The 13,206-nt window shown below is 39.8% G+C and overlaps 1 protein-coding gene across 6 annotated transcripts in view; it reads left to right on the top strand.

Moving 5' to 3' along the window:
- Positions 1-13,206, top strand: part of ERC1 (ELKS/RAB6-interacting/CAST family member 1) — a 387,619-nt gene that overhangs the window by 186,314 nt on the left and 188,099 nt on the right. For all 6 annotated transcript variants that reach the window (XM_029204193.1, XM_029204191.1, XM_029204194.1 and 3 more), the window contains one exon: positions 549-680. In XM_029204193.1, the coding sequence (XP_029060026.1) occupies positions 549-680 (132 nt within the window). The remainder of the gene's footprint in view (positions 1-548; positions 681-13,206) is intronic.

Below are 13,206 nucleotides of genomic sequence, written 5' to 3'. Positions count from 1 at the left end.
CTTCACTCTCTTGAATTCATGAGGAAAAATCTCCTTTTGCATTTCTTTTTTTAAAAATGAATTTGCCAACAATTGTCTATATGTAGCATATAATCCGACTGATCATGCGGTTTACTTTTTCATCTGGGCTTAACTTTGCAGGGAGAGAGTGTTTAGCCCTTGAGTCTTGTGACTTAAGCTTCATCAAAGCCGGCTATAAGCCCAGTTTAGAGAGTAGCTCAGAAACGGCTTTGCATTTTTAGATAATCAAGCCCCTGCTGCCTATCTGCCTAACACTAACAGTTTTCTTCTGTGTGTTACGGAGGAAGTCCATCACAGGTTTCTCTTGCTTAACTAACTTGACCCTTTGCTCTTAATAATATGCTTACTTCTTCAACCTCTTTACGTCTTTCTTCCCCTGTTTTATTCTTTCCTTTGTGTCCATATCTTTTTGGCCTAGATGTACTTCTGAAGGGAAGAACATTTTATAAGCCCATAGCCCTTCCTTGATAAATGGGCTCTCCTTGAGTTAATTAGTCTCCTTCACCTGGTCTTCCGTCGTTTTCCAGGACAGTCTCCGTAAGAAGGATGACAGGATTGAAGAGCTGGAAGAAGCACTAAGAGAAAGTGTACAGATAACTGCAGAGCGAGAGATGGTGCTGGCACAGGAGGAGTCAGCCAGGACCAGTGCTGAAAAACAGGTCTGCGATTTTTTACAGTTACGGCAGTGCTGCTGGTTAAAGGAGGGTGAAGCCCAGCCAGTATGGCTCAGGTGAACAGTACGTAATGTATGTTTGCAGGGTTTCAAAGCACTTCACTGAGTGTAAGTATTTAGAGTTAAATAAGAATTAAAACACAGCCGTATTAAGAATTGATTCATGTTAATGCAGTCATCTGTGCGTTACATATTTGGGGCTGACTTGTATATACTGATGTTGTATATGCTGACACACCTGATGAGATGAAATTTAACTTGCCTGTCTGTCACCAGACTGAGCACAACCCTGCTTTTAAATTGAATGGGAAAACACAAACACTTCTGAGTCAAAGACGTTGATTTAAATAGCAAAACGTTTATTTATTTTATAGCCTGTCTTGTTCACAAGAGCCGTTAAAGTTATAACAAGTTGAGGTTGGTAACAGGTATGAAGGACATGGATGTCATGACACCTGGGAGTCCCAGATCAGCATCTCAACCCGGAGGTGACTTGTTAAAGAATTCTGCTGTTTCTGTTTGTTTTCTATGTTTTTATATGTCTTTTTAGATTCTCTACCCTTGCTTTAAACTTTTTATTAGCAAGAATAAAGGTGGGAGGTCTGAATGGAAGAAATAGTTTTAACAAGTGAAGGCTCTAATCTCAGTTCCCATTATAAGAGTGTCTCTTTTCCAGTGTTGTTTCCATCTCTTTGTTGGAGAAACATAAGTGCCAAACTATTGGTAAAAAGTGTTCAGTGAGAGGGTGACATGAATCTTTTGGGGAGCCCTTTGATCAGACCACCAGAGCTCTTGTGAGCTAGGGTAGCTCCATAGCAAGGAAGAAGGGTACCTTTCAAAGCAGACGTGTCATGGTGTATACTACCAGGGAGTCCCCTCATAACTTAGATACAAGGATCTGGTTTCTTTAGTGTCAAGTGTAGAAAGACAAACTGACATTTATTAGCAAAGCTGAAGGAAAATTGATCTTTCCAGAATGAGTTTCTTTCAGTGCCCTATTCTTAGATAAATGTCTCAGTCCACTTTCTATTTGAATATTTATTAATGTACAATTAAACAGAGCTTGGGTAGTGGAGAGCCTCAGAGAAGGGGTAGTGTCAACCATTGTTCCAGGGTAAGGAGGGATTTTTTTGTATCTTGATTTTATCTTTTTTACATTCTTCCCTCTATTTTCAAAATGTTCCCCATTTTGTCTTTCTGTAAAGATTTTTTTCTGCTTTGGGATCATTGTTTAGTGACAAGTCTTGCATACCAGAGATCATGTAGAAATTTTGGCAATTAATAATAAATCATGTCATGGCATATAGACTGCTGTTACATGTTCTTTTTTAAGCTATTGTGTGAACTGTTTATAATTTGCTTTCTGGGGCAGATTGATATTAATAGGCTTTTTTTTTTTTTTTTTTGCGGTACATGGGCCTCTCACTGTTGTGGCCTCTCCCGTTGCGGAGCACAGGCTCCAGACGCACAGGCTCAGTGGCCATGGCTCACGGGCCCAGCCGCTCCGCGGCATGTGGGATCTTCCCGGACCGGGGCACGAACCCGCGTCCCCTGCATCGGCAGGCGGACTCTCAACCACTGTGCCACCAGGGAAGCCCAATAGGCTATTTTTATGTTATTTATTTTTCTTATACTTTCTTTTTTTCTTTTTTCACACACACACACACACGCACACTGTATTTTATTTTTACAAGAGATAAATAGACTGACACCAAGCATTGTAAATGGGTGACCACAACAAAAGCAACAATGATTGCAATTACCAAACACGAAACACACTCATACTATGTCGTAATATTGACATTCAGTCCAGGAATCCTCCACTGTAACAGCTCCTTTACTTTGCAGAGAAAATTGATTTGTATATTTTTTGCCTCTGAGTCCTTGTGGAATTTTTTTTTTTAATTCAAACAGAAAGTCACAAAAATTATAATCATCCTCACCAGTTCGCTCAGTCCCATGTCATTAATTTTTTCATCTTGATCTTTTGTGAGCGCTTTTATGAGTTCATCAGTTTTCCATTAGAGTTCTGAACATGCTTATTCATTCAGTTCAGCAGTATAGTCAGTTACCAGAAACCTGTGCTTGTCAGAGTCTTTTCCATGAATTCCCTGAAGATGAAACCCTTTTATAGGAACGTATTTGCAAAAGCATCAGAGTGCACCCAGAACTGTCTGTGAATGACAAAAGCCTTAAAAATGACCACGGTTAAAGATTTGATGAAAGTTCATAATAATGCAATTGACAAGGAAATTTAGTTATTTCTGAGATATACATTTTAAAGTAATAACTAGAATTTATGACTTACAACATTATACCAGAACATATAAGATTTTTAGGAATTTCATATAATGTCTGAAGCATTTATATTAACATATTTCCATACAAATAACCCAAAGAAAGTTTAGTATTAGTTGTTTTGTTTGTTTGTTTGCTTTTTATACTGCAGGTTATTAGTCATCAGTTTTATACACATCAGTGTATACATGTCAATCCCAATCGCCCAATTCAGCACACCACCATCCCCACCCCCCCACTGCTTTCCCACCTTGGTGTCCATATGTTTGTTCTCTACATCTGTGTCTCAACTTCTGCCCTGCAAACTGGTTCATCTGTACCATTTTTCTAGGTTCCACATACATGCGTTAATATACAATATTTGTTTTTCTCTTTCTGACTTACTGTACTCTGTATGACAGTCTCTAGATCCATCCACGTCTCAACAAATGACTCAATTTCGTTCCTTTTTATGGCTGAGTAATGTTCCATTGTATATATGTGCCACAACTTCTTTATCCATTCGTCTGTCGATGGGCATTTAGGTTGCTTCCTTGACCTGGTTATTGTAAATAGTGCTGCAATGAACATTGGGGTGCATGTATCTTTTTGAACTATGGTTTTCTCAGGGTATATGCCCAGTAGTGGGATTGCTGGATCATATGGTAATTCTGTTTTTAGTTTTCTAAAGAACCTTCATACTGTTCTCCATAGTGGCTGTATCATTTTACATTCCCACCAACAGTGCAGGAGGGTTCCCTTTTCTCTGCACCCTCTCCAGCATTTGTTGTTTGTAGATTTTCTGATGATGCCCATTCTAACTGGTGTGCGGTGATACCTCATTCTAGTTTTGATTTGCATTTCTCTAATAATTAGTGATGTTGAGCAGCTTTTCATGTGCTTCTTGGCCATCTGTATGTCTTCTTTGGAGAAATGTCTATTTAGGTCTTCTGCCCATTTTTGCATTGGGTTGTTTGTTTTTTTGATATTGAGCTGCATGAGCTGCTTGTATATTTTGGAGATTAATCCTTTGTCAGTTGCTTCATTTGCAAATATTTTCTCCCATTCTGGGGGTTGTCTTTTCATCTTGTTTATGGTCTCCTTTGCTGTGCAAAAGCTTCTAAGTTTCATTAGGTCCCATTTGTTTATTTTTGTTTTTATTTCCATTTCTCTAGGAGGTGAGTCAAAAAGGATCTTGCTGTGATTTATGTCACAGAGTGTTCTGCCTCTGTTTTCCTCTAAGAGTTTTATAGTGTCTGGCCTTACGTTTAGGTCTTTAATCCATTTTGAGTTTATTTTTGTGTATGGTGTTAGGGAGTGTTCTAATTTCATTCTCTTACACAGAGCTGTATGGTTTTCCCAGCACCACTTATTGAAGAGACTGTCTTTTCTCCACTGTATATTCTGGCCTCCTTCATCAAAGATAAGGTGACCATATGTGCATGGGCTTTCTATCCTGTTCCGTTGATCTACATTTCTGTTTTTGTGCCAGTACCGTACTGTCTTGATTACTGTAGCTTTGTAGCATAGTCTGAAGTCCGGGAGCCTGATTCCTCCAGCTCTGTTTTTCTTTCTCAAGATTGCTTTGGCTTTTCGGGGTCTTTTGTGTTTCCATACAAATTGTGAAATTCTTTTGTTCTACTTCTGTGAAAAATGCCATTGGTAGTTTGATAGGGATTGCACTGAATCTGTAGATGCTTTGGGTAGTATAGTCATTTGTTGATTCTTCCAGTCCAAGAACATGGTATATCTCTCCATCTGTTTGTATCACCTTTAATTTCTTTCATCAGTGTCTTATAGTTTTCTGCATACAGGTCTTTTGTCTCCTTAGGTAGGTTTATTCCTAGGTGTTTTTTTGTTTTGTTTTGTTTTTGCAGTACGCGGGCCACTGTTGTGGCCTCTCCCGTTGCGGAGCACAGGCTCCGGATGCGCAGGCTCAGCGGCCATGGCTCACGGGTCCAGCCGCTCCGCGGCATGTGGGATCTTCCCGGACCGGGGCACAAACCCGTGTCCCCTGCATCGGCAGGCGGACTCTCAACCACTGCACCACCAGGGAAGCCCTTATTCCTAGTTGTTTTATTCTTTTTGTTGCAATGGTAAATGGGAGTGTTTCCTTAATTTCTCTTTCAGATTTTTCATCATTAGTGTATAGGAATGCAACAGATATCTGTGCATTAATTTTGTATCCTGCTACTTTACCAGATTCATTGATTAGCTCTAGTAGTTTTCTGGTAGTATCTTTAGGATTCTGTATGTATAGTATCATGTCATCTGCAAACAGTGACAGTTTTACTTCTTCTTTTCTGATTTGGATTCCTTTTCTTTTTCTTCTCTGACTACTGTGGCTAAAACTTCCAAAACTATGTTGGGCAATAGTGGTGAGAGTCGGCAACCTTGTCTTGTTCCTGATCTTAGTGGAAATGGTTTCAGGTTTCCACCATGGAGAATGATGCTGGCTGTGGGTTTGTCATATATGGCCTTTATTATGTTGATTTAAATTCCCTCGATGCCTACCAACCCTTTAACTTATGATGCCAAAAAATCATATATCAAGTTAAGATCCTAGTTATATAAAGTCTTTAAGAGGTATACAAACACAGTCGTTGTGGAAGACTCCTGGTCTAGGGGCGGGCGGGCAGATTAGGCTGAGTACCTCATATACTGGCAGCGGAGGTGGAGAAGAGTGAGCAGGTTTAGAATAGAAACAGAGCTAAAAAGATTTGATGAATTGCATGTATGGGTAAGGGTGAAAAAGAAACAAAAATGATCCTCCGATTTCTGACAGGACGCCTGAGAGGTGGTGGTTCCATTTTCTGAGATGAGAATGCCCTAGCAAGAAACTTGTTCAGGATAAGAACTAAGAAATTGTGCTGAAGAATGTTAGCTGTATTAGTAGGAGAAGTAGAATTGCTACCACGTCAGGTTTGTACTTTCAGCCCAGTTCTCTCTTCTGAGATCCAAGCTAAGTCTACTTCATGTCTACTTTGTATCTTTACTCCAGTATTTCATTGAAATCTCAACCTGAAACCATCCAGATTCAGAACTCTTTATTTCTTAGCCTCAAACCAGTTTTTCCCTCAGGCTTTTTCATCTCATCTGAGAAAACACTCTTATCCTACAAAGCTGAAATTAGTGTCCTCAGTGTTGGGAGAATCAAGTCCAAGAAAGGCAGAAGTGATATGTTAGGTACAGGGATTTTATACTGTGACTCTCTAGTTCAGAAGGCCACTGCAGAACTTTAGGGAAACTATAGTACCTGGTGGCTAGAAAAGTGGGTTCTCAAGTTGGAAGCCTTCGTTGGAATTATGGTTCCATCACTTACAAATTGTGATCTTGGGCGAGTTATTTCTGTGTCAGTTCTTGAGCTGTCAAAGAAACTTGGTACTGGTATATAGTGCTATAAAGGTGCTGGCATAATCTGGTATATCTGCCACATGAAGAGAGGTTGTTGTATGTGTAAAGAGAGTAGTCAGTCAACATTAGCTACTACTGATACTTCTCTTGCTACCACCACTGCCCTCGATAGCTCCAAGGGGAGGACTGGTCCAACCTGGCTAGGCCCCAGAGAAACTTACTATCTATAGACCCTACCTGGTTGATTCGGTACCAGTGATGACACGCTTATTGTTAAAAGTTCCTGGTTACATATATATGAAGTTTGAATTCCTGTGAATTGAGGAAATCCTTGTCCTCTCCCCTTGCCTGGCCTAGAATTTGTAGTATCTACATCAGCTGAGGACGCCACGGCCGGCTAACAGGTTGCTCAGGTGGGCATGGTTTTGCTCATTGGGTTGTTCGTTCTCTGAGAGTGTGTCTTAGGTCAGTGCAGGATCGTAGTCTGTGCATTATTTTCCAGTTTAGTTTTAGGTTCTCCTCATGAAGATAGTTTGGGTAGCTTTAGTAAAGGACTAGAAATGTGTACTGTGAAATCCTATCCTAATGCTAAATATTTTTCAGTTTTACAAAGTCGTGTATTCTGTGGGTTTCTTTAGGAAGGAGAAAGGGAAAGAAAAGAATACTTTTTTAGCACTATCTGAAGCAAAATATGGATTTTAGAACATTATGCTTATACCTTATTCCTAGAAATAAGAAGATACAAAATATTTAGGATTTTAAAAATTTGTGTTTGATCCTCATAACCTTAAATTACAATTGGAAATATCTGTTTGAATTTTCATGACTTTTTTTTCCCCTTAAACACATAGATGTACACACACGCACTGCCTGTGTACTGAAAGTACCTAGAAAACAGATTTTTTTTCAGTAGCGGTGTACACTCTTGGTGCTCACATATGGTATCCAAATCCCATTCCCTATTAAAAGGATTTGAATTCTAAACAGAGGTTACTTTTTCACTTTTGACATAAATTCTGTGGATATACATTTTTCGTTACAAGTGCTTGATGGTTACTGAAGCCTCCGAAGTCTTTATAGGAGCGCTATCCAGTAGGACCTGGAGACACTGGGTATGTCTTATAAGATGTGAGTAAGATGACAGACAGCCCAGCCACATGTTCCAGTTGAATACCTCAACTGTGGCTAGAGCCCCGGCAGGACTGAGTTTTTATATTTATTTAATTAATCTGTCCAGTGGTCAGTGTATCAGACAGCTGGATTCTCTGATGTGTTAGATGGATGGATAAATACATAGACACACATGTACTTAGCAGCTACTACTCAGTTTTTTTCTCCTGAGCCTGTCAGAGTTGTAGAAATGAAATATACAAGTACATGCACTTTTTTGCTTGTCCTTGGTCCTTTTTTCACTTTTGTTTTCGGGAAAACGTCCGTGGTCTACATGTTAGTCAAAAGTAATTTTTCCTTTAAGAAATAATGGGGAAATATGAGATGTCATAATCATGTGAGTTTCTCCATATTCATATAACTAGACACTTAAATTTATAGCATGAGCATTGGAGTTAGTGTCAGAAAAAGGAGTAGAATAGTTATACAAGTGAGAAGGAGATGTCTGTCCCCCAGGAGTATGTGCCACCCCAGCATTGTTAAGAATTTAATGGCCTCAGAGATATCACCTATTTCATTTATTCCATCGTTCATTTAATTAATTTTATTGAGAGGCTGCTGTGTTCCAGAAGCTGTGACTATTTTTGTGAGCCAGACAAAATGGTCCCTTCTCCTAACGGCGTTTATATGTTAGGGAGATCGGTGATCACAGATTTAAACATATTCTTTAAAGTTGTGCCACCAACAAATCATAGTCTTGTATAGTGTTTTACAAAAGAGTGTAACAAGAGGACCTTATTTAGAATGAATGGTCAGGGAAGGCATCACAAAGGCATTGATGCTTAAACTGAGACGTGGAAAAGTATACAGGACTTAGTGAGATTAAGAATGGCCAGAGGTTTACCTCCGGGGGAACCACGGTGTGTGGACCCCCTGATGGAAGAGCGAGGCGCAATCAGAGAACCAAAGGAAAACCGGTTAGTGGAGAGGAGTGAGTAGAAGCGAGCTGGTGGCTGAGCGCGTAGGTAGGCGAGTGGGTAAATAAACAAGTGAGAACAGATGGTCTGACATGAAACTGGAGAGGGAGGAAGAAACCAGATTGCGGTGTGAATTGTTTCAAACAGAAGAGTGATGAAAATCCATTTTAGGTTTTGAGAGACTATTCTGGCAGTTATCTGAAGAATAAATAGAGAGAGAGCACGGGTAGGAGGGCCGTACCTGTCAGGAAGATACTGCATGATGCAAGGGCGTGGGAGGGTGTTGGCTGCTTGGAGGTGGGACGAGCAGGGTCTGCTGCTGGTCTGCGTGAGGAAGGTTAGGGAGGAGGATGTGGGGGGGCCGACGCCCACCTTTTCTGCCATGACGGTGTAAGTGGAGGGTGGTGGTGTTTATTCAACTCTGCGGAAGCTGGAGGAGGGAGAGTTTAAGGTAGGGGGTCAGCTTTGTACATGTTAAATTGGAGGTGCCTGTGTCCTGTTTCTCATGATGTCAAGTAGGCAGTTGGATATACACGTTTAGCTCAGAAGAGTGCTCTGAGCTCAGAATGTAAAGTCGGGAGATGCGGTATGGCTGGCTTTTTTTCTTCACTTTAGCTTTGTGTTTGCCATTCACAGCATACACGCCTCTTCCGGTTAGCCTCAAAGGCACATAAACTGAGAGAGTACCTGTTTACTCTGTATCTTTCTGCAGAGTAAGCTTTTGGTGAGTCCATGAATATGTGCCTGGCTCATTACCAGAAGATGTGGCCCACAGGACACGCACATAGCATCTTTCTCTTCATACGACTGCTCGAGGCACTGCCTTTACTGATTACCTGTTAGCTGCCAGTCTCCACGATAACGTTTTCTCAGTAGTCTTGTTTAATCATTTCGATAGTAAAGTCTTGGATGTATTTAATATTTCTTGGATAGAAAAAGAGCACCAGCGCTCATTGGGTCCTTTTTCAGAGGGTGAAAACTGGTTTGCATTTATGAAACTACATTTCCCTCTGTATGAAGCAGTGTCTTCATCTTTGCCCTTTTCTCTTGTCTGCATAAATCCCACTTCTCCTTCCATACATTCCTCTCTGACCTTCCAAGTCTGAGTTACGTGTCTCCCCCATGTTTTGCAGCAGCATCCTGTACTGTTTGTTTTACTGTGTTGTTATGACTTATTTACTGTCACCGAAGAGACTCTCTGTCTTCTCTAGTAGAATGAAAGCTCCGTGAGGGCCAGGCTGTGTCTCGTTTACTGTTGTATCTTTGATACCTACCGTCACGTCTGATACATAGTGGCAATCAATGAATATTTTTTGAGTGCATGAGTGAATGAATGAAATTTAATTCTGACCACCTGAGTGTCTATACCCCTAATAGCAGCAGCATCACTTTATTTACTACACAATTTAAAGTTTCATGGTAAGTTTATGATTTTTACAGACATTACCAAACATTTTTTAAAATTGATACATGTTTTTATTCTTTGCTGCAGTTCCTTTCCATGGGATTTAATGAAGCGCTTTGTCATCTGATCAGAAAAACTCAAAAGATTTCAGAATTGTAGATTTAAAGACTTAGAATAGATATCGTTATTTGAGCGTAATTTACCCTTTTTTTTTGTTGCTTGAGTTTAAAGCATGGTAGCCAGAATGGAAAAGTAAAATTTAGGAATCGTTGGGATTCCTGTGACCTGTTCTTCAGTGGGAAATAGAGGACTTGTGTTTCCTGGGACGAACGTGCAGCACTAACCACACTGAGGTTGGCCTGAGAGCCCCTGGGAGCTAAATGTCTTGTGTACATCTGGTCTTCTGCCCTGATAGCAGCAAGCCATGTTCATAAAAACATGTGAAAGCTCAAAACGTTCTACATAACAGACATAAACTATGGTCAGATTAGTATGAAAATCTTTTTGTTCCTACCCTGTTTTCCTTCCAGTGGAATTAATACTTCTGATCATCATTGGTAAATTTAACATTTGATTTTTCAAGATTGGTGTCATCTCTCCCCACCTTAAAAATAGATTTGTAATATTATTAAGATTGTTTCCTTTTATATAGTGCTATCATGGGCTATATTTATAGCTTATGGAAGTTTCTTAACACATGTTAAATTGTTTTTCTTTACTTATCCTTTTAAGTCTTAAACTGATTTCTGTGTCAGGAGTGGTGGAGATTTTTGACTTGAGTAGCTGAGCAGTCTAAAAGCATTACAAATGCAAACATTTGTCTCAGAACTATAGAGAATCATTGTCTTATATAAGAAAGTCTAGTTGTAAGTTAGCAATGTAAACTGTGCTTTTAAAGCAGTTTACTGATTTCTGCAGAAGTCATCATTTCTCATCAGTGCAAAGATTGAAGATACTGTTGTTATGAAACATTTTATTGATAAACATATGGAAAGTACATTTTTAATATTCAAGGATCCGAGGAGATGTGACAGTTAACTTCACAGCCATCATCTCTTTGCCATTGTGTAGTCACTTGAGTATTTAAATCAGGCTCTGTCAAGAGGAACCTAGTAAGTTTCACTGTGGACTCATGCTCTCATGTCAGTGAGTTTGAATCTCCTTTGTTATGGTGACTGGTTATGAAATCAGTCACTTGACAGACCCTGAAGTGAGACTGCTGGAAATACGTCATGTCTGCCTTCACGGTGACAGCTGGCTACAAAACAAACCCCACCAGAGCCTTTCTGCAATTGACAAGGGACTTCAAAGGCCAACAGGGCTGCCACTTCAAAGAGAGTTCTGCCATCTCTGGCTTGTTGAAAGAAGAAGTTAAATGGCTGTACCCGGCCATAGCAGAAATCTCCATGTTTAGACTTCTCCTCCTTTTGATCTTAGAGAGATGTATGAAATGGGCTTCAAGTTAAAGGAATGATACAGTCTGCGGTAATGGCGACCCAATATTATTCTGCATTTCAATCCACTTATTAATGGAAATTACCCAAATATGTTCAAATAACAGCATGTCTACAAAATTCAAATGTCTCAGACAGTGAATGTTCAAAAGAAGAGCTGAAACTGTGTGAATGTTGTAGCCACCTTCACAAGTGCGGAATAAGTCAGATGGTGAATTAAAATGAAACTCTCAGTGTTTTAAAAGCCCTCCTTCAGTTTCTGCTTGTAATTTTTACCCCGTTTAGTAAAATCAAGCTCTGAATGTTAATAGTAAGAATGAGAGACAACTAAAGCCTATCATCTCAAGGCCGATTTTCATGGTTTAAACTGACATTTCTCTGTTTTTAATAACTCTTTACTTAAAAATTTAAACAGCTTTGTACTATTCAAAATCTTATTCATCCAGTTATGCTGGATACACTTTTGAATTAATTACTTCATCTTTGTATTAAACAAGCAAGCAGAAATCTCAGAGTTTTAATACAACTTTTAATAGAAGATCAGAATATTAAACAAGCATCTTCAAGAATAACAAGGAAAAGGCAGCAACATGAATTCCTTCAGTTAGAATGGCATGACCTTTTCTTAATTACATGGTTTTCCTCTTATCCTATGTATTACAGAAGGATGAAGCTAAAAATCCTTAAAATTCTTTCACCCTGAACTTCTATTTTCTTACTTCCTTCTTACATAAAATAAAAAGAGTTTGACTTGCCAGAAGCTTGGGCCAATATAACTTCCTCTATAATTTTGCCAGATGGGGTCACTAGACAACAGCTAAAGAAAGTCTGAAAGAAAACTGAAGCTTCCAGGAAGTAACCACATGCAATGGTTATGGCAAAACAAAACAAAACAAAACCCCTATATTTATCAGTAGTTCGTAAAGTAGTTCTTAAAATAGTACACTTCTGGTTGTCTTTTTGGTTAGTTTCTTACTTTTGAAAAGTTTTGAAAAAATAGGACATGATTATGTTATCCTGGAACTTCAGGAAATATCTGTGTCTCTGAATTTCAGGTTGATTTTTTTCTTTTTATTCCACAAAAGGACCACATCTGTGTTTTCAAAAGTTAAAATCAGATGAAAAAATTAACTGCAGTGGAGAAGAAGTAAAACCTTGGCATACCCCAAAATGAACCACACAGTTGAGTGCGGGAGTCTGTAGATGCTGGTTTTCAAAGTAGGTGTGTTTTTGTACCTGTGTCTAAACTGTGTAACCACTGCCACACTGGGAAGTGCTTTTGGAATCTTTGTGGCAGACCTGTAACAGATTATGTTTAGTTTGCTTGTAATGGTTCTCGGGGTGTCTGGCCCTTATTCTGTTACCTCCTGCTGTGCAGTTTGAGAAACCAAGTTATTGATGATAGAGGCAGTCATCCAGGATACGGCTGAAGGTGAAATCGTGGAAGCCAGATGGCTTCCTGCTGATCTTTATATGCAGTTTATGTTCTCCTTGGCTGTGCCTTCCTGGATGTTTTCAGTGAAACATGTTTTCCTAGAGAGACCTGCACAGTCGCACTTATCCTACACAGAAGATAGTTCTCGTGTGTGGCGTGGCCCGAGCTCTGCGTCGGTGCTCCTGTGGCCCTTCCTCTGACGTCCACCCTCTTTAGTGAATTAGCGAAGAGGCAGCGAGGGTGGGTGTGAAGGGCTTTGAGCCAGCATCAAGTGACGTGGGCTCGGTTTCTTCTGTTTATTAACTGTGATGTAGGGCGAGTTTCATAGTCTTTCTAGGGCTCTGTACTCTCACCTGTGTGGAGTAACTTATTCCCCCACAAGTGTTTTGGTAGCCTCTAAAGGCAGAACACAAATGTTGAGCCTCATTTATTATGGCCGGACCAGAATAATCCTGTGTGTGTGTGTGTGTGTGTGTGTGTGTGTGTGTGTGTGTGTGTGT

The sequence above is a fragment of the Monodon monoceros genome, unplaced genomic scaffold, assembly GCF_005190385.1.
Source record: "Monodon monoceros isolate NGI ecotype Baffin Bay Population unplaced genomic scaffold, NGI_Narwhal_1 Super_Scaffold_6, whole genome shotgun sequence".
Lineage (NCBI taxonomy): Eukaryota > Metazoa > Chordata > Mammalia > Artiodactyla > Monodontidae > Monodon > Monodon monoceros.
The sequence above is the reverse complement of the archived record's forward strand: the minus strand, read 5'-3'. Positions and strand labels throughout refer to the sequence as shown.